This window comes from Pipistrellus kuhlii, unplaced genomic scaffold (genome assembly GCF_014108245.1).
Source record: "Pipistrellus kuhlii isolate mPipKuh1 unplaced genomic scaffold, mPipKuh1.p scaffold_m20_p_4, whole genome shotgun sequence".
In the NCBI taxonomy this organism is placed as follows: Eukaryota; Metazoa; Chordata; class Mammalia; order Chiroptera; family Vespertilionidae; genus Pipistrellus; species Pipistrellus kuhlii.
Genome location: NW_023425540.1, coordinates 1537501 through 1564011, shown reverse-complemented (window position 1 = coordinate 1564011; position 26511 = coordinate 1537501). Strand labels below are relative to the sequence as shown.

At 56.1% G+C, this 26511-nt stretch overlaps 1 protein-coding gene across 1 annotated transcript in view; it reads left to right on the top strand.

Moving 5' to 3' along the window:
• The window catches only part of ITGA2 (integrin subunit alpha 2), a 64636-nt gene that overhangs the window by 9634 nt on the left and 28491 nt on the right, over positions 1-26511 (top strand). Inside the window, exons 4-10 of the mRNA XM_036409570.2 lie at positions 9036-9156; positions 14419-14528; positions 18818-18909; positions 22145-22259; positions 22404-22531; positions 25920-26068; positions 26376-26511. The exon at positions 26376-26511 is cut by the window's right edge and continues 15 nt beyond it. Of these exons, the coding sequence (XP_036265463.2) occupies positions 9036-9156; positions 14419-14528; positions 18818-18909; positions 22145-22259; positions 22404-22531; positions 25920-26068; positions 26376-26511 (851 nt within the window). The remainder of the gene's footprint in view (positions 1-9035; positions 9157-14418; positions 14529-18817; positions 18910-22144; positions 22260-22403; positions 22532-25919; positions 26069-26375) is intronic.

Here is a 26511-nt window from a genome sequence, read left to right as displayed (position 1 = left end):
CGGAGCAGCCAAGGACAGGCCATGTCCAACGCACACGACCCTCCCTTCTCTCCTCTGACAGCCAGGCCTGGCCAGGCAGTCCCCCCCCCCCCCCGCTCCCCTCACTGCGGCTGCTCCCCACCACCTTCCTCTCCCCGCCCCCCCCCCCCCCTGTGGACATGTGCCAGGCCTCTCCTGCAGGCTGTGGATACTGCGATTGCTCTCTCATCAGCACGCCCTTCCACTCTGCGGTCTGGCAGCGCCCTCCTCTGGAGGCACCCTGCACCTCTACTCCTGTCCTCCCTCCTTTCCCTGCCTCCCTGGGGGTTCTGTCTGCGACCCCCTCCCTTCCGCAGCCCCTGGCACAGTCCCCGCTCCAGGTAGCACCCCCCTCTCCCACCACCTCCGCCGCCCCAGCCTCCTCCTGGCTGCAGGAGCAGGATCCCACCTTGAGGGTGGGCGAGCAGGGCACATACCAACACGTGTCCTCAGCGGAAGCCGCCCGCCCCTGCCCCTGCTCTCCTAGACTCTGCGGAGTTTGAGGGCAATGTCCCCGCAGACTACAGGGCTCCTCCTCCTTGTCCTCAGGCTCACCCCAACCTCCCGCCTCCCAGTCCTGTCCCCCCACCCCCCTCCCCGGCCCCGCGCCCACCCGTGCTTCCCCATCCGGGGCACCACCGGGGCCCTGGGCTCCTTGGTGTCTGGCTCCCACGGTGTTTACAGTTTCCTGGTTCCGTCTCTTCTCCCCGCCGTCCAGTCCCCTCCTCGTCACCCAGCTGTCCTCCCAAGCTCGGGCCTGCGTGGAGGCCTTCCCGGGTTTGGACCCGTGGAGACTCCCATCCGTGTGCAAAGGCCGAGCTTCTGGGCAGCCAGGCAGGCCCCGTGCCACCTGGCCCAGCCACATGTGCAGCCTTCCTCTGCCACACCCGTCCTGCTCACACACAGGCACCCGCCACCCTGTGCACACAGCACACGCCCCGGACAGCCATGTGTGCACCCACACACCCCTTCTGCTCCTACAGCACCCGGTTCGGGCGTGTTGAGTGTTAGCACACTGTCTACGCCCTTCTCTGCGGCCGCTGCCTCGATGCTTTCCCTCCGCTCTCCCGTTCCTGACAAAGCATGTCTTGGCGGGTTTGGCATCCGCCTGGGCACCGAAAGGCTGCGGGTTCCGATCCCAGTCAGGGCACAGGCCCGGGTTCTGGGCTCCATCCCTGGTAGAGGGGTGTGCAGGAGGCAGCCGACCCATGTTTCACTCTCACATCAACGTTTCTCTCTCTCCCTCTCCCTTCCTCTCCATCTTAAAATCAATAAAAATCGCCCTAGCCGGTTTGGCTCGGTGAATGGAGCTTTGGGAAGCCTGCAGATTGTGTGGTCCCTGGTTCGATTCTGCTCAAGAGCACATGCCTGGGTTGCAGGCTTAATCCTCGGGGGTGAGGGGGTATGCAGGAGGCAGCCAGTTGGTGATTCTCTCTCATCATTATGTTTCTGTCTCTTTCCCTTCCTTTCTGAAATCAATAAAATATGTTTTATTAATAAAAGACATTTTTATTAAGTAACAAATAAAAATCAATAAAGTGGGGAAGCTTTTCTTTTATCACAAAAAGGGAAGTTTGAGGCAATCTCTGATTTCAGAAGCCCGCCCCAAACCCCAGCCCCCCCTCTGATAAAGTGAGTGCCTCTCCAGGGCTCCCAGCTTCTGCTGCCCAGCCCCCGGTGTGCTCCAGAGCCTGCCCAGAGCCTCTGCGTGATGTAATGAGCCGACCGGGCTCAGGATTTCGCACTTAGAAACCATTACTCATCCGCCTCCGATGCCCAGCCAAGCCGGGAGTCACTGCTGACAGGCCAGCACCGAGCCCCCGCTCCCGACACATTAAAATTCCGGGGGTGCCCGGTCACCTAATTGGGAGGTGCCCACCGAGACAGCTAGATGTGCCCTCCGGAGGGGGTGCCGACGGCTCCCGTCTCCCTGTGCGAAGGGCCTGGGGCCCGATCCCAGGGCCAAGTCTGTTACTGCAGACAGGAGCTGCTGACGGGGCTGCAGGCACGCCGCAAAGCAAAGACACAGGCAGAGCGTCAAAGACAAGGGATTTCGGGGGAAATGGGGACCAAAGTGTCATCTCGTCATCGGTAAACGCCCCGCTCAAGTCAGAAGCTGCCCCTGGACGCTTGTGTCGCTGAGAGATTCCACTTCTGAGAGGAAGCAACTCTCTTATCGTCACAGCAAAGACGTGGGTTGTGTGTTGTGTGTTTGTGGCTGGTGTGTTGATACCATTTCCTATGGTGACTCATGATTTACCCGACAGTAACACTCAGAAGAAGGGCTGGTGGAGAGAAGGAACTAGAAGAAGGGCTGGTGGAGAGAAGGATCTAGAAGGAGGGCTGGTGGAGAGAAGGATCTAGAAGGAGGGCTGGTGGAGAGAGGATCTAGAAGGGCTGGTGGAGAGAAGGATCTAGAACACATGTGTCAAACACAAGGCCCGCGGGCCAAATCCGTCCCGCCAGGCCTTGCAATGTGGCCCGCACCGCGCTGTCATCACTGCACTCCGCTGCGTTTCCATCACAATGACAGTTTATGACTGTTCAGTAAACCATTCGGCCCGCGATTTAGGCTGGATTTTAGATTTTGGCCCCTTCTCTGATTGAGTTCGACACCCCTAATCTAGAAGGAGGGCTGATGGAGAGAAGGATCTAGAAGAAGGGCTGGTGGAGAGAAGGATCTAGAAGGAGGGCTGGTGGAGAGAAGGATCTAGAAGGAGGGCTGGTGGAGAGAGGATCTAGAAGGAGGGCTGGTGGAGAGAAGGATCTAGAAGGGCTGGTGGAGAGAGGATCTAGAAGAAGAGCTGGTGGAGAGAGGATCTAGAAGGAGGACTGTTGGAGAGAAGGATCTAGAAGGAGGGCTGGTGGAGAGAAGGATCTGATGCCCGGATCTGGACCCTGGTCGCCGGGTGCCTTTGAAAGCACGTCCTCCAGGGGACCAGGTGCCGCTGCTCTGGCCGCAGCCAGTGCCACAGAACACGGCTTCCATCAGTTCCAGCAGCCACGGCCCCGTCCCAGGCAGCGAGGGAGGCCCATGGAGCATGGGCATCGTCCCAGCCCCGAAGGGTTCCTGACCCCGTGGGCGCCCGCCGCCTCCTGACAGACGTGCAGCTCCTGGGGAAGCCCCTCCTCCGTGAGGGACCTTGACCGGGGACTGGGCTGGGCGGGTCGGGGGCAGACCTGGGGCGTGGGATGCAGTCTGGCCGATGAGATGGGAGGAGTCTGCTGGGAGGTGCTCGGGAAGGCAGCTTTCCTTCCTGAGGGAGACCGGTTAGGAGGCACACCCAGGTCTAGGTGGGGGGCTGGGGCGGCTGCCGTCCATTGCAACCGCGATGTGACATCATGAGGGTGTGACATCATGAGGGTGTGACATCATGAGGGTGTGACATCATGAGGGTGTGACATCATGAGGGTGAGGAGCAGGCCTGCCCTCGGGCAAAAAGAGGAAGAATGTGGCCCTTGAGGTGTCCTTGAGTTTTGGACTTTGGGTCTCTGGGTGTCTGAAAGAACTTCCATCTAATTCATGGTTGTGTTTTTATTATGTGGCTGTACTGCCTACGCTTATAACCTGCAGAGCAACCTAAGTTTCTGTAATGTCATAGGTGTCCTAGGGCCGCAGAGAATTAATTGCTGAACAAATGGTACAAAACGGAGCGTTGACCTTGGGATGGAGACAGCTGCAGGGACACGCGGAGGTCGAGGTCGGAAGCGTGGAAGAGACGTCCTGGGAGGGAAGGAGCCAGCAGGACTCCAGCCCCTGCCCAAGGCTCAGGCCACGGCCCAGCCACCCCTGCACCGGGAGCTCCCAGGCCACGGGTGGGACCCACGTGTCTGGTTCCGGGGCCAGGTGGTTGATGCTCACCGAGGAAGGAGCAGGTCCTTGTGCTGGGCTGGGAGGGTAGTGGGCCCGGCCACGAAGGGCCTTGTGAGCCACGGGGAGGACCCGGGTTTCATCCTGAGGACGGTGGGAGGCAGTGAGGGCCTTCTGCGGGCGAGTGACGTGGCCAGACGGCGCCTTGGGCAGGCAGGTCTGGTGGAGGAGGATGGCGGGTGGAATGGCAGGCGGGCAGCAGGCACAGCTCTGACAGAAGAGTGGGCTCTGGGTTGAGTGTTGGCTTAGGGCACCCATGGGAGATGTGGTCGGCACGGAGAGTGGCCACGGGAAGGCTGCAGGGGGCAGAGTGGAAAGACATTAAGGAGGAGCGGGTGGATTTGGCGATGGAGTCACCAGGGTCGCAGCGAGCGAGGGAGGAGTATGACTGAGTGAAGCCCAGGTTTTCCACATGGACGCTCAGTGGGTGGCGGCGGCTTACTGAGACCGGAGCGCTGAGGAGGGCAGGTGAGGGGACAGATGGCCAGGCGAGCTTGACAGGAGAAGGTGAGACATGGGGGGGGGGGGGGCTTCTGGTTAGTGGGCAGTTATCTATGCAGGGACCAGGGGGCAACGTGGCGGGAATGTAGGCGTCCAAGGAGGAACTGAAGAATGGGGTTGGTGGGTCCAGCTCAGAGAGACCAGAAGAGGCCGTGGCCAAACCCTGGAAGCAGGTGCTGGGGGGGCAGGTGCTGGGGAGCAGGTGCTGGGGGAGCAGGTGCTGGGGGGCAGGTGCTGGGGGGGCGGATGCTGGGGAGCAGGTGCTGGGGGAGCAGGTGCTGGGGGGCAGATGCTGGGGAGCAGGTGCTGGGGGAGCAGGTGCTGGGGGGCGGGTGCTGGGGAGCAGGTGCTGGGGAGCAGGTGCTGGGGGGGCAGATGCTGGGGAGCAGGTGCTGGGGAGCAGGTGCTGGGGAGCAGGTGCTGGGGGGGCAGATGCTGGGGAGCAGGTGCTGGGGGGCAGGTGCTGGGGAGCAGGTGCTGGGGGAGCAGGTGCTGGGGGGCAGGTGCTGGGGGCAGGTGCTGGGGGGCAGGTGCTGGGGGAGCAGGTGCTGGGGGGCAGGTGCTGGGGGAACAGGTGCAGGGACACAGGGCAGAGGCCCACCCGCTGCCAGAATGCCAAGCCCAGAACTGGCTGCTCCTTCCCGAACAGGACGTGCAGAAGCCTCTCCCAGCCAGGCTGTGTGACGGCGCTAACCCGTCCTTCCAGCTGATTTCCCCCACTGGACAGGGTGTGTGCGTCTGTCACGTGCCTCCTGTGTCCAGAGGGTCTAGCCAGGGTAGTTGTGTGGCAGAGGACAAGGTGACCAGAAGGACCGGGGCCGTGCAGAGGTATCTCCCCTTCCTCTTCTGATTCCTCTCTGTCCTCATGCTGTGGCCCCATCACTTATCCTCAGCACGACCCCCACCGAGTGCTCCCCAAGACCCCCCCCCCCCTGCCACCGTGTTCCCAGGACCCAGGAGAGAGTGAGCGCCCAGGAAACAATCAGTAAAAAATAAAAATAAAAAAGCTATCATAAAAATAAATGAGAATTCAGATAACTGGGAGGTGAATATAGCCATTGAAACACTAAACTTGGTTAATCATTTCAGTTTTCTTTATATAGCAGGAAGCTTTAATATTTTTCTAGAGAAAAATGATGCACGCTACATATTCATCTTAACAGGGAACCTTTCTGTGTCTGTCTCTGTTATGTGTAAGTGTAACTGTGCTGTTTCACGGACGGACTCACCACGCCCATGGAAGTAAGCGGCGAGCGGGCCCTCACGCGCTATCTGTGTGCGTTTCCTGCGGCCCAGGCCTCAGGCCTGAGCTGCACATCGCTGCATCCTGCCCGCTCAGCCATTGTCTCCGGGCGGATATCTAGGCCGTTTCCGGTGGGTTTTGTCCCCGCTGGACATAAAGGCTATAAATACCCTCCCCAGGAGCCTTTTCCCCCTTCCCTCTCCCCGAGAGGTGCCCCTGGTCCAGGACATAGTCCTCCCAGCCCTGGGTGCTCCCTGTCTCATCCGCAGTGTGTGTACCTCGCTCATCAGTGGGAGATTTTAATTCACTTTTTGTACTTATTTTATTTTTTCACTCTTTGTGCTTGTATGGATGTAAAATGGTGCTTCGTATTTAATTTAATTCTTATTCTTTCTATTGCTTAGCGTACATGTTTTTATGTATCATTTTAAAATGCCTACCTTTCCCGACCAGCGTGGCTCAGTGGCTGAGTGCTGACCTATGAACCAGGAGGTCACGGTTCAATTCCCGGTCAGGGCACACGCATGCAGGACTTGACACGGCTGGACTGGCCAGGTCTGGATCTAGCCTTATTAGGGGAGGGGGGAGGGGGAGGGAGGAAACTGTGTCTGGGTCTCACGCGATTTTGAGGCACATGTGGGTGGATGAAGAACTTGACTCTGGATCCTGCAGCGTGTCCCAAACTCTGACAGGAGGGAGGTTTTCAGATACATTTTACTAATTTTCTTTCATCTCTGATACTTCTATCAATATTATAGGGTAAGGGCAAATAGCAATATTAAAACATTTCCTCTAAGTAATCCCCTTATCATGTGCACGCATTTCATACACCGGGCCTCTAGTATAGGATGGAATGGAGCACGGGGAGTGCCCACGGCTGGCCCAGAGCGGCTGTGAGGACTGCCCTGTGCCAGAGGTTCTGCCCTCCTAACGCCCTGACAGCGTAGTCCAGGCGTGGGGCGGGTCCCTCTCATCGTGCCGTCTTCCCTGTAGCCGGCACTTTCTCAGTGAGGCTGCTCTATTTTGAGAGGCGGGAGGGCCCTTCCACAGGACCTTCTGCTTTATCTGCTCTCCCGTCCTCTCCGTGGAAACAGCCGCTGACGATGGGCTCCTGCGGTCAGTGTGCGAGGGATCGACGGACGGTGACCGCATCCCGCTGCCCGGGGTCTGGGGGAGGATGAGCTGCTGTGCAGAGTTTCCAGGCTGTTTTCTCATTTCAGGGTCTGAGTAACCCCACTTCCTGCCGCTGTGGCTTCCCGGGGGGTCCGTGGCCTGATAATGTTCCTTGGCTTTTGTGGTGTGGGCTCTGGGGGTGACTCAGCAAAGGCCGCAAGGCCGCATCCTCTCGTCCACCCTGCGGTCTCGGGCGCTTCCTGGAAGCTGAACGGGGTGGTGGGGTGTCAAAGGGGCAGGTGCTGCGCCTGTCACACTCCTCAGGAGTCTGCGGCCTCAGGGACCACGGTGATGCTGACAGTAGAGCAAGCAGAGAGAGGGCTTCCTCGCGCCCATCCTCGGCAGGGCACGGGGCTGAGAGTGTTCTGTGCGTGGTCCGAGCACAGTGAGGGGGGCGCCTGGGCAGTCTTCCCGCCGGTGAGAAAGCAGCGGCTCCTGCGGGGTGGGGGTGAGGGGGAGACAGGAGGGGGAGGATGTGCCCAGGCAGGCGATTCTTCACACTGTGATCCCCTGCGGGTCTCGCCCAGTAGGAGGACTTTTTTAGTTTAAAGAAATGCATGCACACACGTACACACACACACACACACACACACACACACACACTCGCACACTATACACTCACAGATACAATGAAATGTGGCTGCTAGCTGATAAAGTGAGCTCCATCGTGGTTCCTTGTCGCTGCCCGCTCTGCCAGGGTCTACTGAGCAGGGAGAATGAGGCCGTTACATACGCAGTCCTGAGTGGTCTTGCCGGCATCAGACAGTTTAAAAGGGGGGAGCGGTTCGATGTCACCCCGAGCTTCTTCCTGTACGTCAGAGCCTCGGGGACACGTTCCACCAGCATTTCCGAGTTTGCACACGGGGTGTCGGTGAGCGGGCTGTGGGAACACCAGTTTTCTGAATGTCCGTTCGGGTTCTCGGATTAATTCGTGACTTCGTTTCCTTTTGCGACTTATTTCCTCAAAAGCACAAATGCTCGGTGGTGCTCTGAGCAGCGGGGTGTGGAGCACGTGGTCGGGCAGGCTGTGTGGCTGCTGCAGAGCATTTCTGGAGTGAGTGCACTCTGAGCGAAAGGCCACGGAACTGGAGAGGCACCGTGGGTGATGGACTGCCTTTCTGCTTTGGAGCGGCTGCTCCCAGAAGGCTCAGGCGCAGTGGGGGGCAGGCTTCCCTCCGTGATGTCTGTACCTGAAACACCAGAAATGAAATGCCACGCACACAGTGTGCCCAGAAACTGGGTATTCCTTTGTGATAGCACCTGTTAATGGAACTTCGATGTCGGTGTTAAATAGTTCAATCTGCCTTTGGTGAGGGACAGGGTGAGGGACAGGATGGAGGACAGGGTGAGGGACAAGGCGAGGGACAGGGTGAGGGACAGGATGGAGGACAGGGTAAAGGACAAGGTGGGTGATAGGATGGAGGACAGGATGGAGTTCAGGGTGAAGGACAGGGTGAGGGTCAGGGTGAGTGATAGGATGGAGGTCAGGATGGAGGACAGAATGGAGGACAGGGTGAGGGACAGGATGGAGGAGAGAGTAAAGGACAGGGTGAGGGACAGGATGGGGGACAAGATGGAGGACAGGGTGAAGGACAGGGTGAGGGACAGGATGGAGGACAGGGTGAGGGACAGGGTGAGGGACAGGATGGAGGACAGGGTTTTCCAGGAGCTGTGGTTTTCTAACCTTCTTCGATGTGTCAGCGTGTTTTCAGTAGACGTTTCATAGACCCCATGTCAAGATCTCCAGGGAGATTCAGCAGAGATAGGAGACAGGCCAGCCCTGCCAGTGGGCCGGAGGCTTCGTCTCTTTCTGTTAGAGGACACCGAGGACTGGGTCACTGAGAAGACCCTGGAGGGACCTGGGTTAGAGGCCAGCCTCCTGTGCTCAAACCCTCTCCTCACGCTCATCACCTTCCACCCTGAGACTCGCTTATCTCCGGAGCATCCCAGATCTCTGGAAAACAAAGGTGCTCTCAGCAGCCACCCCTCAGGGCTGCTTATGAGGATGCATGAGATATTGAATCATGAATACAAAGTGCTAAGCGTGAGGCCACTACCTTCTATTTTCTGAGAGCTGCTACCTCTCAGGGCCCCAAGTCAGTGCCAAAAACGATAGCTGCCGTTTCTTGGCAAGCTCCTGAGGGGAAGAATGTAATCCCCCAGAGGGGCCGTGGGGGATTATATTAGGTTATATTCTCAGTGGCTCCTGGGCCTTGTTCTCCTCGCTAGGCATCCTGGGTTGCTGTGTGGCATACAACGTGGGCCTCCCAGAAGCGAGGGTATTCTCCGGTCCCTCCGATGCCCAGTTTGGCTACGCGGTGCAGCAGCTCATCAACCCAAAGGGCAACTGGTAAGAACACTGTCTTCTTCGTTGTTTCCATAAAAACACAAAATGCGTTTAATTCGGGGAAGCGATTGCTGGTTCTGGTGGGATCACGACTGTTTGTGACGAGGAGGCCTCAGCCATCTCTAAATGAAGGCGTTTTCTTTAAGAGTCGGTAACTCTCAGATTGCTCCTTGATGGAATTGATAGCGCTATTTTCTCAAAACCTGGAGAGAACATTGTCTCTACATATTCCATAGCAAATTCACAAATTTACAATGCCAGTTCCGGCACTTAATAGAAGATGATAGATAGATAGAGGATAGCTAGCTAACTAGCTAGCAGGCTAGATAGCTAGATAGATGATAGATAGATAGATAGAAAGATAGGTAGATAGAAAGATAGATAGATAGATAGATGATAGATTTAGATAGATGGATAGTAGATAGATGATAGGTAGATGATAGATGGATGGTAGATATAGATAGATGATAGATAGATATAGATAGATGATAGATGATAGAGAATAGGTAGATTTATCTCCATTTCTTTGCCTGTGAGCTGGTCTTGAGGTTGTCACTGTTCAGTAGTCGTGGCCACAGGGCCTTCCCAGCGGGTAGTCTAGTTCGCCAAATTGCCTCCTTTGGGGAGGCTCTGGTTCACTGGTTTCCTTCTGGCCCGGCCTCCCTGGCTGGGGAAGAGTCCATCCACCCACAGGTACAGAGTGCTCGCTCTAGTGCACCTGGCATCTTCCATCTTCCCCAGAACTGCCCTCGTGCTCCTAGTGCTGTGCAGTGACTACCTTTGCGAACCATGGACCATGTGCATAGAGCCGCCTTCGCGGATATGGAAATCTGCGGCCCGCTGCTGGTTTCCCTTTCCCCTGGGAACTATGGAAATAGACTCAGGCGATGCAGAAGGTTGTCTAGGCAGTGAGTCCACTCCGGCCCGAGCTGCTGCCCCCTGGTGGACCGGAGTCCTGCAAGGACCCTCACCCGCTGGGGCCCCGGAGGGCTCCCTGGAGCTTCCCAGCCAGGGCCTTTGAAAGCAGTGACCAGAGGGGCTGCTTCGGGCTGTCCTAACAGCTCGGTCCATCCCCTTCTCCCGGGGGCGCCCCCGGGGGTGCTCTGGAAGAGACTGCACAGGGGCATTCGGCAGCCAGTGTTCGCACTTGGGGCCTGGCTGTCTGCCGGGGAGCAGACGAAGCGGTCGCTGGGAGGGCAGTGGGCCTCTGAAGGGCCGGGGAGGAGGTGGATCGTGGAGGTGAAGAGGCTGCGGAAGAGCAGTCCTCGATGCCAGGAGCCTCGGGAAGGAACGCGGTGGCAGAGAGTCTGCCAGCCGCTGCAGGGGCAGAGCAGTCTGGGTGAGCCAATGAGAGCGATGTCTGCATCACTGGGGGCGGGGGGCAGACAGGAGAGAGGAGAGAGAATACCTCCAACAAGTACCTACTTACGCTTTGAGAACCACAAACTGTAGGAAGCTCCAGAGACACACAGACGCTGTGGTTGGTGTAGTTTGACCTTGGGATGCAGAGACACACTTGCTGGCGCCGATGTTACGCTCCATCCCCGCTATGGCCTGAACTGCAGGCGCCTGGCACGCCTCTCTCTAGTGCCTGACAGACAGACACACAGAGCGCCCTGGGCTGAATCCTGCACCAGCCGCCCAGCCGCCGAGGCCCAAGTCCCGACCCCTCTCTCCTCTCCCCTCCCATGTCTCCTTCAGGCAGGTCCTGTCGGCCCGCCCCCCTCCCCCCACACATCCGTGCCCGCCGCCCGCTCCTCCCCAGGGCCTCGGGGTGCTGCCCAGCAGCTTCTCGGCACCTCCTCCCTCTCCTCCCTGGAGCCAGAGGGAACTTTGCAAACACGAGTCCAGTTGGCACTGCCAGGGCAGGTGACCCCGAGCAGAGCCTGAGCGCCCGTCCCCTGTGAGCCTGTGGCCTGCGGGCTCCCTCGGCTCGTCCCCCAGGAAGTTCAAACACAGTGACGCAATCCTTATGGCACACAATGCACAGGGCAGGGCGGGGGCGGGGGGTGGGGAGGGGGGTCAGGGCGCTTCCTGGGCTGCGGGAGACATCCTGGGCTGTTTGTCTGCCCCGAGGCCTCCCCCAGAACAGGCTGAGCTCATGCTGTGACTCAGCAACCGGAGCGGGTGCAGCCGCTGGACGGGGCCTGTCTGGCCAGCCGGGCATTCCCCGCTGCAGGGATGGGCCCTGTTCCTGGGACGCTCCTGCAGAAAAGGCGACAAGAATGAACTTGTGTCCCGGCTCCAAACACCATCTCTGTGCGCTCACATCACGGTTTAACTTAGAATTAAGGAGACACGTAACTGCTTCCTGTGTGCTGTGAACGCAATGGACTGTCTGCGGCAGGTTTTAGACATACCAACGAGGAAGCTTCCAGCTCTGGAGCAGCCCGCAGACTGGCACACAGGATGTTGGCATCACAATGCCCGGTGTTCGTCGGGTTTTCTCTCTTCTCCAGACGCAGAATGCTCCTGATGCTCTGAGCGCTCTGTGCAGTCCCCGCCCCCTTTGCAAACGGGGGGACACGGGTTCAGAAGTTTCCCTGAGCGGACAGAGCTCATATGTAAAGAACAAATCCAGGGTAGATCAGTGTAAATAGAGATAAAATGTTTTACATGCACCTATATGATGAGAGAGAATCACGGATTGGCTGGGGATGGAGCTTGCAACACGGGCAGGTGCCCTGACCTCCTGATTCATGGGACCATGCTCTACCACTGAGCAGCACCAGCCGGGCGTGGCCAGCAGGTGTAGTCTGATGTATCCATCAAGGCCTCCCAGTGGCTGAACCTCCTGGGTGGACACGCCAGGGCACCGGCCATGTAGGGGCAGCACCCCCTGAGCCGTGAACTCAGTCAGCCCCAGGACCACAGTCAGCTTTGCCGAGTCTAAGGGGACACCCTCTGACTCGGTTACCCTTCCCAGGAGCTCGCCAGCAGGGAGGGGACACGGGGAGTGTGGAGGCTCGCAGGCCGGGGGCAGGCTGGGTTCGGGACATCCTGGGCCACCTTAAACGCCGCTCACCGGCCTGTGAGGGATGTGGTGTCCCGGGGGTGGGTGCACCGCTCTGTTTTGGGACTCTCCATAATCACTGCTCTGCCCGAGGTAATTGGCCGGTGAGGGCTATTCTGGGCCTGGAGGGGTGCCAGCTCCCTCCGCTGCTGTTGGTCCGCCCACACTGAGGTGCAGTCCACGCCCCGCAGGGTCCCCCCACCCGCTTTTCCTGTCCCCGCCCCGTCCCGGCCTCTCCCAGCCTGCCTCCTCCTCTCCGGCTGACAATGAGGTACTGGGGTAACTGCTCCAGCCGCCCTCCTCTTCCTGCCCAGGGACTTAGGGATGTCGCGATTCTGTCCAGGACAATCCTATCAGCCCAGGAAGGTGGGGGACTTACCACTGGCCCATGAACGGGCTCTCACAGGCTCCGTGTCTTCCTGTCCCAGGACTGTCCTGTCCCCTCGGCTAAGAATACCGCTGCCCCTCCACACCCTCCAGCGGGAATTGCCCATGTCTTATCACACATGTGTATTATGGGTTTAGTTGTCACGTATTTTGCAGTTTTACTGGATGAAGTAAAGAGAAGTGTGCCTTGGCCTTTTTTTTTAAGCCACGGTGACACTTAGCCGGGGGCACAGCTGTTTCGTTGATAAAGATAAAATGTTTATACAAATGACTTATGAAAGGATTTAAGTTTCCTAGATCCTTTCCAACTTAGACAAAGGAAAAAACCGTGGAATCAAACACTCCTCTTGAGTAGCAGAATGCCGCTGAGTAACTAACGTGCTGCTCTGGTTCCGAAAACTTGGACTGTGGAGCCGGGCAGGCGTGTGCGGCTCAGTGGTGGAGGGTGGACCTGTGAACCAGGAGGCCACACTGCTGTTCAGTCAGGGCACGTGTTGGGTTGTGGACTGGATCCCCAGTTGGGGGCGTGCAGGAGGCAGCCGGTCAGTGATTCTCTCTCATCATTGATGTTTCTCTCTCTCTCCCTCTCCCTTCCTCTCTGAAATCAATAAAGGATATATATATATATATACACACACACACACACACATGTATATGTGCATATATGTATGTATGTGTATATATGTACATATGTATATATGTATGTTCATGTGTGTGCGTGTGTGTATATATATATATTATCAGCTGATAATCATATAAGTGCTCCCCTGTAAGTGACTGAAGGGGTATATATACTTTTAATTAGACTATCGCCGAGACTCCTCGTCCGTCTGTGCGGTGAGAGTGTTGGGTGGGTGAGGGCTCTGCAGGGAGCCCAGTCTCTGGTGGAGAAGCCGTACGGGAAGTGAAACTAACCCGGGGAAGGTGAGCCTCCACATCCTGCTTCCGGCTGTGAGCAGGGCTGCTCCGTGTCTGCCAAAGACCCCCGTGTTCGAACAACACACATAAGGCCACTGAGAGCTGCCTCCGCTCCGCACAGCATGGGGGTTGTTAGTGCAACGAAGGCGCTCAACCAATGTGAGTTTTTGCTTTGGTTTTAATACCACTTCCTTCTTTAAAAATATATTTTTATTGATTTCAGAGAGGAAGGGAAAGGGAGAGGGAGAGATAGAAACATCCATGATGAGAGAGAGTCATGGACCGGCTGCCTCCTGCACACCTCACACTGGGGATCGAGCCTGCAACCCGGGCCTGTGCCCTGACCGGGAACCGAACCCTGACCTCCTGGTTCATTGGTCGATGCTCCACCACGGAGCCACGTGGGCCGGGCACCACTTCCTTCTTTAGAGGCGGGCTGACCAAGGGGCTGGCCACGCCGCCCGTGGCTGCCAGCACTGGAATGTCCCGTGTCCGTGTCTGTGTCGGCATTGACGCGCGCTCCCAGGAGGCAGCACAGGGCGGGTGTCAGACGGGCTGTGGGGACTGGAATGTCCGGCAGCCCAGGGTGTTCACGCACGGAGCTCAGCAAATGGGACGCGGCAGTAATTACATGTGTGGCTCTCTGTGTTACTCACGTGGCCACTAGCAAATTAAACACGTGGTTGACACCGGGGCTGGTGTTGTGTGCCCACGGCTCAGCTCCGCTCAGAGGGCTCCCAGGTGCCAGGGCCAGACGGCCGCCTCACAGGCCCTGCCGGCACCCTGAGGGGCAGAGAGGACAGAGGACCAGTCGGTAGCTGGACACATAGGCCGAGTCACTGGTGGAAAATGGGCATCGAGGTGTTTCTCCCGGCGTGGTGGTCAGGCCTCTGTCGGAAGCGCCGGCTGACGGTGCACAGCCTAACGGAAAGCACTCCCGTCCGCAGGCTGCTGGTCGGCTCGCCATGGAGCGGCTTCCCGGACAACCGCATGGGGGACGTGTACCGCTGCCCTCTGCGCCCGCCCGCAGCCGAGTGCGAGAAGCTCAATCTGCAAGGTGAGCCGGGATGGCGCCACGCCTTTTCACGGGCAGAGCCTGCTCTGTCCACACACACACACACTCACACACACACACACTCATACACACACACACACACACACACACTCACATACACACACACTCTCTCTCACACACACTCACACACCCACTGATACACACACACACACACACACTGATACACACACACTCACACACACACACACACTCACACACACTCACACACACACACTCACACACACACTCACACACACACACTCACACACACACTGATACACACACACACTCACACACACTCACTCACACACACACACTCACACACACACACTCATACACACACACACACTCACATACACACACACTCTCACACACACACACACACACTCACACACACACACACTCACACACACACACACACTCACATACACACACACTCTCACACACTCATACACACACTCACACACACACACTCACACACACACACTCACACACACACACTCTCACACACACACACACTCTCACACACACTCACACACACACTGATACACACACACACTCACACACACTCACACACACACACTCACACACACACACTCACACACACACTGATACACACACACACTCACACACACTCACTCACACACACACACTCACACACACACACTCATACACACACACACACTCACATACACACACACTCTCACACACACACACACACACTCACACACACACACACTCACACACACACACACACTCACATACACACACACTCTCACACACTCATACACACACTCACACACACACACTCACACACACACACTCACACACACACACTCTCACACACACACACACTCTCACACACACTCACACACACACTGATACACACACACACTCACACACACACACTGATACACACACACTCACACACACTCACACACACACACACTCACACACACTCTCACACACACTCACACACACACTCACACACACACACACACTCACACACACACTGATACACACACACACTCACTCACACACACACACTCACACACACACACTCACACACACACACACACTCACACACACACTGATACACACACACACTCACACACACACACACTCACACACACACTCTCACATACACACACACACACACACACACACATGCGACGGGAAAGGACCAGACCAGTCACGGTCCTGTGTTAAAGGACTGCCCACAGCTGCCCCTGCCTCTCTCTTCTCGGCGGTGTTGGCCCAGTGTGGCCAGATTTCCCAGAGTGTAGACCTGGTTCACTGAGACGCGTGGGGAGGGGCTGCCCCCTGCACCAGCCGCCCCGGGATGGGAGCCGGATCCCACCCGCCATGTTCAGGGCCATTTTCCTGACAATTTACAGACGTCTAAGGCTGCCCGAACCCCGCTCCCCAGAATACACCCCTGAAGTAAAGACGTCAGTCCTAAGGCTGATTCAGGGTGCTGTGTCTGAATGACCCCATTCTGATACAAACATTCACGCCTGGGGTGGTCTGGCTGGCTGGGTCGGCTGGGAAGTACTCACATCTCAGATGCCTTCTATTAAGGCACGGAGTTACTGACAGTTACTGGAAGTTACTAGAAGCCTGAATGAGTCACGCTTCCTGAGACAGGTCACACGTTGCTCACTCCCTTCATCGACATCAGCCGAAAGAGCAGCACCCAGGGGTCACGGAGCCTGAGGACCCAGGCCCAGCGGGCTCCGTGCTTGAGCATCTCCCCAGACCCAGCGGGCAGATGGTTTGGTTCCCGGCCAGGGCACAGGTCCGGGCTGTGGGCTGGATTCCCAGGGCAGCCAATCCATGATTCCCTTTCACTATGGATGTTTCTCTCACTCCCTGTCCCTTCCTCTCTGACATCCATAAAAGCACATTTTTATTTTTATTTTTATTTATTTATTTTTAATCAATCTTTACTGTTCATATTATTACAAAGGTTCCTCATTTCTTCCCCCCTCCACCAGGTTCCCACCCCACCCTCCGCCCCCTTTCCCTCCCCCATTGTCCTCATCCATAGGTGCACAGTTTATGTTCAGTCTCTTCCTCCCTCCCTTTCCCTGATAGTAAATCCCTTTTCAGATAGTAAATCAATTACTTAGCATTTTCTCATATCAATAATACCTCCACATTCCCAAAGATACACTTCACACAAAAGATACTTCCAAATAGGTCAACCAACCTCATCCAGGCCCCGCACAAGGCACTCACAGATCAACACCCCAGCGCTATACTAACTCAACACCTCCAGATCTAAGCCTTCATCACTTGATTCAGCAGACCCTCAAGTTCCCCCAAAAGTTTCCAGCCATGTCTGAGAGGCAGCCTTGGGGTGGGGGCAGGCGAGGAGCGAGCTGTTCCGGGCCTGGCTGCTCCGGGCCTGGCCTCTGTTGCTCTGGTCCGTTCCACAACCAGCTGCTCCAGGTCTGGCCACTGCCGCTTCCGACCTGGTTGCTCCGGGCTTGGCTGCTGCTGCTCCGGGCCTGGCCGCACCTGACCCGGCTGCTCTGGGCCCAGCAGCTCCGGGCCTGGCCGCTCCCAGCCTGGCAGCCGCAAAAGCACATTTTTAAAAAGGAAGCTGTGGATCAGGGAAACAGTGCTGAGGAAACCGAGGGAGGGGAGCGATTCACACCACTGGCGAAGGCTTAGCGACGAGGGCGGCCGTTTCCGACCCATCCCTCTCGCCCTGCGCTGTTCCTGGACCTAGCAGCGCTCAGGGACCTGTGTTCAGTGACGGGGAGTGCCCACAGGGCCTTGGCTGGGGCGGAGGGTCACCTAGACCAGTGCTCTCCAGACATCTGCACACACACACCCCCCCCCCCAGCGCAGATCCGTGTAAATGCAAAATTTCTAAAAATAAAAACAGATCCTGGGGTGAGTGCTCAGAAGTATTATTCTATCAGCCCAGTGGTTCATAGTCCCTCTAGCTTTCAAACACTCACCCCTAACGTGTACATTTTATTTTAAAAAATCACATGCATGTGCTGACGTATTGTCTTCCTAAATAAAAATAACACAGTTAACAAGTAAAGCCACACGCACAGAAGCCCTGCTGTTCCTCTTTGGGGGGGCGTGAGACTCCCCTGGCGGGAACCTAAAGCTAAAATGACCAGACATCTCGCTTTTGGCGGGACAGTCCCACCAAAAGAGGGACGTCTGGTCACCTTACATAAAGCACACCCAGCAGTGCGGGAGGGGGCGCAGGTCACCAGGCTCAGGAGCACGTGGCGGGGAGCAGGGTCAGGGAGAGGAGGGGCGCCCCATTTCCAGAGGTGCGGGGTGAGCAGGATTAGGGAAACAGACTTTCTGGCCCAGAGGAGACAGTCCTGCGCGTGGGGAGAGGGGAGGGAGGCGGTCAGAGGCGGGGACGCCAGTCAAGGGCAGAATGGAGCGGGTGGACACTCCCTGGTCCCTGGGCACTGACCCCCTCCTCTCAGAGACAAGGAAAGGGGTTCCTGCAGGGCCTTCGGGGAGCCCCGAGAGGCTGCACTGCACTTCAGGGGTGACGTCTGCTGAGATGTGTTATGTAACCAGCTAGTCTTGGGCTCTCCTGAAGTCAGCTCACTGTTGCTTAAAGCCAGATTCGACTAATGGCATTCTCTTTAAAAATATCTATTTTTAATGATTTCAGAGAGGAAGAGAGAGAGAGAGAGAGAGAGAGAGGAGAGAGAGAGAGAGAGAGAGAGAGAGAGAGAGGGAGAGGGAGAGGGAGAGGGAGAGGGAGAGAGAGATCATTGATCGGCTGCCTCCTGCATGCCCTACACTGGGGATGGAGCCTGCAACCCGGCCTGTGCCCTGACCGGGAATGGAACCCTGACCTCCTGGTTCCCAGGTAGATGCTCAATCTCTGAGCCACGCCGGCCAGGCCATATGGTCATTCTTCGTGATGCTCTAGGATGTTTTCTTTCTGGTGCAGAAGAAGCGTGAGGTGGAGTGTCCGTGGCCTTGGGAAGAGCAGGGATGGCACACTGGAGGCCGCAGGCGGCCTCCGCTGTGCTTTGCGTGGCCAGCGCTGCTCTCAGACTGTTCCATGGGGCGGCCTCTCAGGTTCGCCGCCTCCAGGGCTCCCGACAGCGCCCTCTGCAGCCCCAGGTGCTGAGCTGCCGCTGCCAAGGCCGCTCAAAGCCGTGCTGGTCACACAGATGCACTGACAGTGACACTGAGCTCAGTCCTACAGAGGAACGGGTGTGCCCCGGGCTGTGGAACAGCCAGCTCCTCCGGTTACAGAAACAGAGTGACCGCGCTCTCCCCTCCCTCCGCAGCCGCCGTGAGCATCCCCAACGTGACCGAGATCAAGAGCAACATGAGCCTCGGCCTGACGCTCAGCAGGAACGCGGGCACCGGAGGCTTTCTCGTGAGTGTTCCCTCCTCACACCCGTCCTCACCCCATCCTTCCCCGGGCGCATGTGGTCAGCCCTCCCCAACTCTCCCAGCCCTCCCTGCCCTCCCGGGAAGCAGACCTGGGCTCACTGTCAGCGGTGCTTTCTGCCCAGTCACGCTGTGTGGCTGTCCCCCAGGGAGCCTCCTGTGGATGGGCAGGCTTCTTAAGATCCTCGGCACAAGCATTGTCCAGAACGTTCCGGAAAGGGGAGCAGAGGAGCCGGTTCTGGGCCTGGGCCTGGGCGCCTGGCCTCTGAGATAACAGCAGAAGCGGGCTCCTCCCTGGGACCCCAGCAGGAGCTGCTGATCCCGAACGTAGGTCTCGGCGGAAGGCACTCCTACGTGTCATGTCCTCTGCCCTGGCTGAGCTGGGGCCAGTGAAGGCAGCCCCGCTCGCTTCTCAGTTCCGTTGGTGTTTCCCCGCATCCGGAAGGCGGAGGAGACATCACGGCGGGAGGGGAGGCCTGGCTGGACAGGGCCCTGGCCCGTGGCTGTCCGTGCCACCCACGTCCAGGCACTCTGTGTGTGGCGTGAGGGGTTGGTGGCTGGAGACACGTAAAGAAAGTGGGGCCTTCTGAGAGGGAAGAATTCTCAGCTCAGAACTAAGCCAAGCAATGACATGGGAAATGGTTGAAACGAGTGGGCTATAAAAGGTGAAAACCATTGCACCACACAGAGAGAGGAAAGGCAAATAGCAGCGCCATTTTATTTCACATTCGCACCAGCCTCACAAGTGTATCCGCATTGTATTGTCCTGTTAGGAGAGGCTTAGACAGCTTACCTCTCCCTTAGTTTTACCTGTGACCTGCTAACCACCAGCCTCTGTACAACTGGCTTCTTCTGGAAAGTGACTCGGTTTGAGCAATGTCCTTCTATGCTCACCAGTAGACGTTAGCATTCAGACAGACTTTGTACCCCTAAGGGAATCTAGTTTTGCTTATAATATGTGTTGCATCAACATGTGGATGAATGTTGCAATGGATCGCCATGCTTTCTGATATCTTAAAGTCCTTATAATCGATCACCTTTTTTTTTTTTTTTTTTTTGCTTCTTTGTTTTTAAAGTTGAATAAATTCAGAAAGAAATATACTGAGACATGGGGATTATGGAATGTGCTTTAAAAGTTTTTAACCTGTCACTTCAGATGGAGTAAAGTGAAGTTGCAAGAGAATTTGAGAGGTTAATTTAGCCACGTGTCAAAAGAGGGAGGGAGGGAGAGAAGAAGAGAGAGAGCTGTGAGGGAGAGAGAGAAAAAGAAGAAGGAAAAAAAGCCAGTTTTCTTTACATACCTAAGAGATCAACATTTTAAGATACTCTCGGGACTTATGTGGAAAAGACAGACAATCATCACATTTTTTTGGAGCCTTCTTAAATTCTGGGCTAAAAGCAGGAATTGTTCTGGCATTGACAATTGGCACATTTGAATTTCAACTTCTTAGTGCTATTTTCCTTAGCTTTAAAATTTTTTTGGCTACTTCATGAGTTATTATTTTTCAAGATGATTAGAAAAATCCAACTTGGGAATGGAGATCAAGGAATTAATTATTGGTATCTGCTATTTAGTAAATTACCTAAGTAAATTAAAAATCATAATAGATATGATTTTCCCATAATTGGCAAAATGAATCTGTTTTATAGGAAAAAGCAACCTTGTTTGCTGAGTATGAAAAATGATCACAGCTGCTGCCTGCTCCCAACAATTAAACTGGGTCAAATGAATTTCCTTTTATTCTTCCAAGTAGAGACCCAGTGCATGAAATTCGTGCACGGGGGAGGGTGTGTGTGTGTGTGTCCTCAGCCCAGCCTGCACCCTCTCCAATCTGGAATTCCTCTCACACTCCAGGACTGATCATCTCATAACCACTCCCCTGTCAGTCCGATTGGTGCCTAATTGCTCCCCTGCCAGCCTGGTCACCCCTAACTGCCCTCCCCTGCCAGTCTGATTGTCACCAACTGCCCTCACATGCAGGCCTGGTCCCTTCCAACTGCCCTCCCCTGCCAACCCGGTCACCCCCAACTACCCTCCCTTACAGGCCTGGTCCCTCCCAACTGGTCTTCTTGTGGTGGCCATCTTGTGTTCACATGGGGGTGGCCATCTTGTGTGTTGACTACATGGAAGTGATGGTCAATTTGCATATTACCTATTTATTATATAGGATGGCTTATTGCAAGACCACACTTTTTGGTTCAGTTTTAATCATTGGTGAGCTTTGTAGCCTCTTTATTAAGATCTTGATTGGACGTCCCTTCCCCTCTTTTTCCCTTTTCCATCTAATGATTTCCATAATGACTGAGTGAGCATTTTCCCTGTGACTGACTCGGGAGGTCCTGGCACTCAGGGCTGGCTGGCGGGAGGTTGGGGGTTGGGCTGATGGGGGGACTCAGGGTGGAGCCAGGGGTGTGGGCACGAAGGCCTGGCCAGCCTGGTGACCGCAGGTTTGGGGGAGTGGACATGGGCCCGGACGTCCTCAGAGAACTGAACACGGGCAGCCCATGAGCCTCTCTGAGTGGTTTAGCAGAGTGGTTTTTGAAACCGGATATTCACATGAAATCCGTCCTTTCTGACTCTTTTTGAGGATGTGGTGGCCTGGCTGTCCCTGAGCTGAGCCGGGGTGACCTCCTCATGCACCTGGCCCCTGCCCTGGCCCGAGCTCTCCTCCAGTTCCCTGCGGGGCCTGGGGGTGTGGGTTTGTGGTTTCTGCTGACACTCACACCCCGCAGGGAGGGGACAGGAGGAGCCGTGTGGGGGAAAGACCACGTAGGAAGCTGCTGACAGCTCCCCCCTTGCAGCTGGCCCAGCGCTGTTCTGGGCGGTTCATTCCTACAGACCCATGTGACCTTCACAATGACCTTCACACAGGCACCATGTCGTCTTCACTCTGAACGTGAAGCTTTGCGCTCACGTTCCTCCCGGTGTCCCCTGGGACGGAGGCACCCTTTCCTCGGTTTGGTGGGTGACCCTGGTGGGTGGCGGGCCCCTCCTCCCGAAGCCTGCCCCTGGACACAGCTCCTCCCGCCACTTCCTCCCTCCTTCTGCCCTTCGCCCTGCATGTCCTCTGTTGTTGGTAGGATCACAGATATCTCCCACCTGCTCTCCCTCCTCCCAGACCCTCCCCCGACCCCCAGAGGAACAGAGACGGGCTGGGGCCTCACGGACGAGGGGCGGAGGTCTGAGGGTTCCATGTTCTGTCTCCGTTCCCGTTTCTCAGACGTGCGGCCCGCTGTGGGCTCAGCAGTGCGGGAGTCAGTACTACACAACCGGGGTGTGTTCCGACGTCAGCCCCGACTTCCGGCTCCTGGGTAGCTTCTCGCCAGCGCTGCAGAGTGAGTGCACGCGTGTGTGGGGGGTGGGCTGGGCGGTGCTTCTGTTAGAGGCGGGGACACGTGTCCGCACCCCAGCCCTCCGCTCCAGGTCCCCGCTTCATGTTCAGTGACGTTAGACATCTGTGTCTCCCTTCCCCCATGTAGCCTGCACTTCCTTCATCGACGTGGTGGTGGTGTGCGATGAATCCAACAGTATCTACCCCTGGGTGGCGGTGAAGAACTTTCTGGAAAAGTTTGTGCAAGGCCTGGACATAGGCCCCTCGAAGACACAGGTACGGGCGCCGGTCACACATGCTTTCTCCTGGAGGAAACGGTGTTGGTGTGAGTCTTCATCTTCGCACTTGCCGGGTCCCGGGTGGCGGCATCAGTGCTGACCCGGAGAGTGAAATGCAGCTTGTGCTGCGTTGAGTTGTTCTTTGCATCCATCACTGTGCCACTGCTGGTCTCTGGGCTGGGACTCTGTTTCTGACCTGGCGTCAGGCGTGGGCCTAGCCCCGTGGTCGGCAAACCTCGGCTCACAAGCCACATGCGGCTCTTTGGCCCCTTGAGTGTGACTCTTCCACAAAATACCACGGCCTGCGCGAGTCTATTCTGAAGAAGTGGCGTTAGAAGAAGTTTAAGTTTAAAAAGTTTGGCTCTCACAAGAAATTTCAATCGTTGTCCTGTTGCTATTTGGCTCTGCTGACTAATGAGTTTGCCGACCACTGGTCTAGCATTTTAATCCTCTTTAGTTGATTACTTTTTCCATCCTCTAACTCATAAATGTATTCATATACTTTAAAATCAGATAGGTGTATTTTCTTTACATCTACTTGGACTCATAAAGGCTTTTTTTATTATTATTATTTCTTACTGCTAAACAGTTATTTTTGAATTCTGGGATTTTTGTAAATAAGTCTGTAGACAGCATAATTCCACTTTATGTTATTTTATGGTCTTTACTATGTTTCATCTAGTCTTTTCTCTCATCTCCCCTCCTTCCCGCCCAGCACAGGCCTCGGCGCTAACGGGTGCGGGTCTCCGGGCTCTGAGGCAGCGGTCGCCAGCCGGTGTCTGCGGGCCCTGCTGGCCCAGGGGGTCCCGAAAGGCTGGCGGCTGCGGCCGCAGGGGGTCTTGGGTTTGCCCTTCTGTCTTCGGGGACAGGCAGCCAAGCTCCGGAGCAGAGCCTCCTGCCTGTGTGAGAGGGAGCAGACTGGTTTTTAAAGCTCTGGGGACTTTTCTTTCTTCCCTGTTCGCTCTGCCACTCGGGGGCCGTTCTGACTGTAGCAGCCGTGGACCGCCGTCAACGGGGCCAGCCCCCGGCGTCCTGGCAGTCCTGCTATCCCGCACCTCCTCACATCTCCTCCGCAGCTCTCCCCTCTCTCACCCAGAAGCCCAGGGCCGTGTCCTGTCTCCTCATATTGGACTCCCCGTTGTTCTGGGTCCTTCCCTCTCTCTCGGGTCTTAGAAAACCTGAAACCAGCGGTCGGGGATGTATTTTCTCCCCCGGGTGAAAGTGCTGATGGAACTGAGCCATCCAGGCCGCGCCCCTTCGCCACCCTGACACAGGACAGCGTCTCAGAGCCCCTGGACCAGGGGCCCCTCACCCCACTCCCTGCCCCGGGAGCCCCAGACACCCAGGGTGACATCGGTGCTGAGCACAAGGACAGTGAGAGAAGTGTTTGAGCCTCTGGACCTGAAGCCAGCGTGGGGAACCTTTTTTCTGCCAAGGGCCCTTTGGATGTCCGTGACATCGTTCTGGGGCCATACAAAGTTATCAGCTTAAAATTCAGCCGGCTCTATTTGGTCACACGTTTCATTAACTCACCCTGAGGCCTTGCTGGGCCAGACCAAGTGCAGGCTCATGGGCCTGCGTCCCCCACCCGGAGTAACAGGATGAGGTGGCGTCTGCTGAGAGGTTGTTCCGTCTCAGCTCTCTGGTCAGACTCTCAAAGGGCGTTTCTCTGGAGCGCAGAGACCCAGCCCCTGCAGGAGGCGGCTCAGACCCGCAGTGCGGTGAGAGGACACCCGCACAGTACCACTCCCGAGGGACCGCACGACTCTGAGCAGTAACCACTGTCTCAAACACCACCACCACCACCACCACTACTGCTTCTTCTTCTTCTTCTTATTATTATTATTATTATTATTATTAAATACATTTTTGTTGATTTCAGAGAGGAAGGGGGGGAGGGAGAGATAGAAACATCCATGATGAGAGAGAATCATTGATGGGCTGCCTCCTGCACGCCCCACACTGGGGATTGAGCCCCAAACCCAGGCTCAATGTGCCCTTGACTGAAATCGAGCACGGGACCGTTTAGTCCACAGTTCGATGCTCTGTCCATCGAGCCACACCATCAGCACTTTCACCAGGGCTTGAACGCTTCTTCTTTGCTCATTATGTACTTCTCCTGAGCTGATGAGGCGTCCTCTCCCACCCGCAGCTGCTCAGTTATTCACATGGTGGCGTCCATCATGAATGAAAGTGTTTATATCACTTTTATCTCTCTAGTCTGAACTGTATTGGAACATTTGTCCACATTAACATACTATAGGGCGGTGCTTAAACGTTTACAGTTAGTACTCCTAAGGACCAAATCGTGCACAATAGCACATCCTCTTTCTTGTCGATCAGTGCTGATGTAATACGTGCTCAGCAAGCCTGTCAAACTCAAAGGCTACCACGGGCCAGGTAAGCAAGGTCTAAGTGGATGTGGCCGCAAAAAAACGAAAGCTTCCATTTCCATAGACACGGAGGTTTATTGCGATAGAGACATGCTGAAGACAAAGGGGTGAAATAAATGAGTCATCGTTAACAAAAAACAATAGAACACTTTAATAAGCATTAATATTTTTCTTAAACATTAACTTACCAGACACCAAGTAACTGCACAAATTAATAAACGTAACGGAAACAAACCTATTTTTCTTGTTCTCTGAAAGCGAAATATTTCCTGTTGCGCACACCAGACCAGTTAGTCTAAGACTAATGACGTGCCATCGGCTGCGAAGTATTTGCCGCTGGCATTAGTGGGGAGAAATGGTGCGCCTCCCATAGGGCATGTGTGAGAAATGAGTGTAACCCGATGATAGTCACAGTCATTACTGGTTGAACGTTGTACTTTGTTATTAATAATGATGGATAACAGGATATTGTAAAAATCAATAAAAATCACAAAATTTTTATTAAAATGTTTCTTACGGCCGAAACCGGTTTGGCTCAGTGGTAGAGCATCAGCCTGTGGACTGAAAGGTCCCAGGTTCGATTCCGGTCAAGGGCATGTACCTTGGTTGTGGGCACATCTCCGGTAGGGGGTGTGCAGGAGGCAGCTGGTTAATGTTTCTCTCTCATTGATCTTTCTAACTCTCTATCTGTCTCTCTTCCTCTCTGTAAAACATCAATAAAGTACATATTTTTAAAAATGTTCCTTACATACCGTCATATTGGCTGGGCCGCAAAAATACTTGTTGTGGGCCGCATGTGGCCTGGAGTTTGACATGCCTGACGTGCAGCCTCCAGCCGAGGAGCCATTTCACTGGGAGAACAATAGCTGGTCTTATAAAGCTGAAAATGACTCCCTCAGGCTGCCAGCCCACATCTGAGTGCAGGCCGGCTGGGTTTTATCGGTTGGCCGCATAGCAATGAGCTCTCACTCAGTGACAAGCGGCTGTCCGCAGGTGGGGCTCATCCAGTACGCCAACAACCCCCGCGTGGTGTTCAACCTGAACACGTTTAAAACCAAAGCGGACATGATCGCCGAGACGTCCAAGACGGTGCAGAGCGGCGGGGACCTCACCAACACGTTCAAGGCCATCGAGCACGCCCGGTGAGCTCACCCGGTCGGCCGGGGAGCGAGGAGGGACAGAGGGCAGGACCCAGCACGCACACCCCCTGGGGAGCCAGCAGGAGGGAGGGCTGGCAGATCCTCACCCGGCGGAGGAGCCGCGGGAAGGCCTGCTGGGCCGGCCAGGGCTCGGCGGCCAGGGTCCCCGCCGGCTGCCGGCGCCGCCCTGACTGGCGTCTCCCCGGTGCGAGAGCCATGCCGAGCCCCAGGCCCGCTCACAGGGTGGCCGTCTGAGGACGGGCCCGTGGGAACCCCTCACGGGGAGTGACCCTCGTTTGCTCTGCTGCAGGGACCACGCGTACACGGCGGCCGCGGGGGGACGGCCGGGCGCCACCAAGGTCATGGTGGTGGTCACCGACGGCGAGTCGCACGACGGCTCCATGCTGAGCGAGGTGATCGCGCGGTGCAACGAGGACGGCATCCTG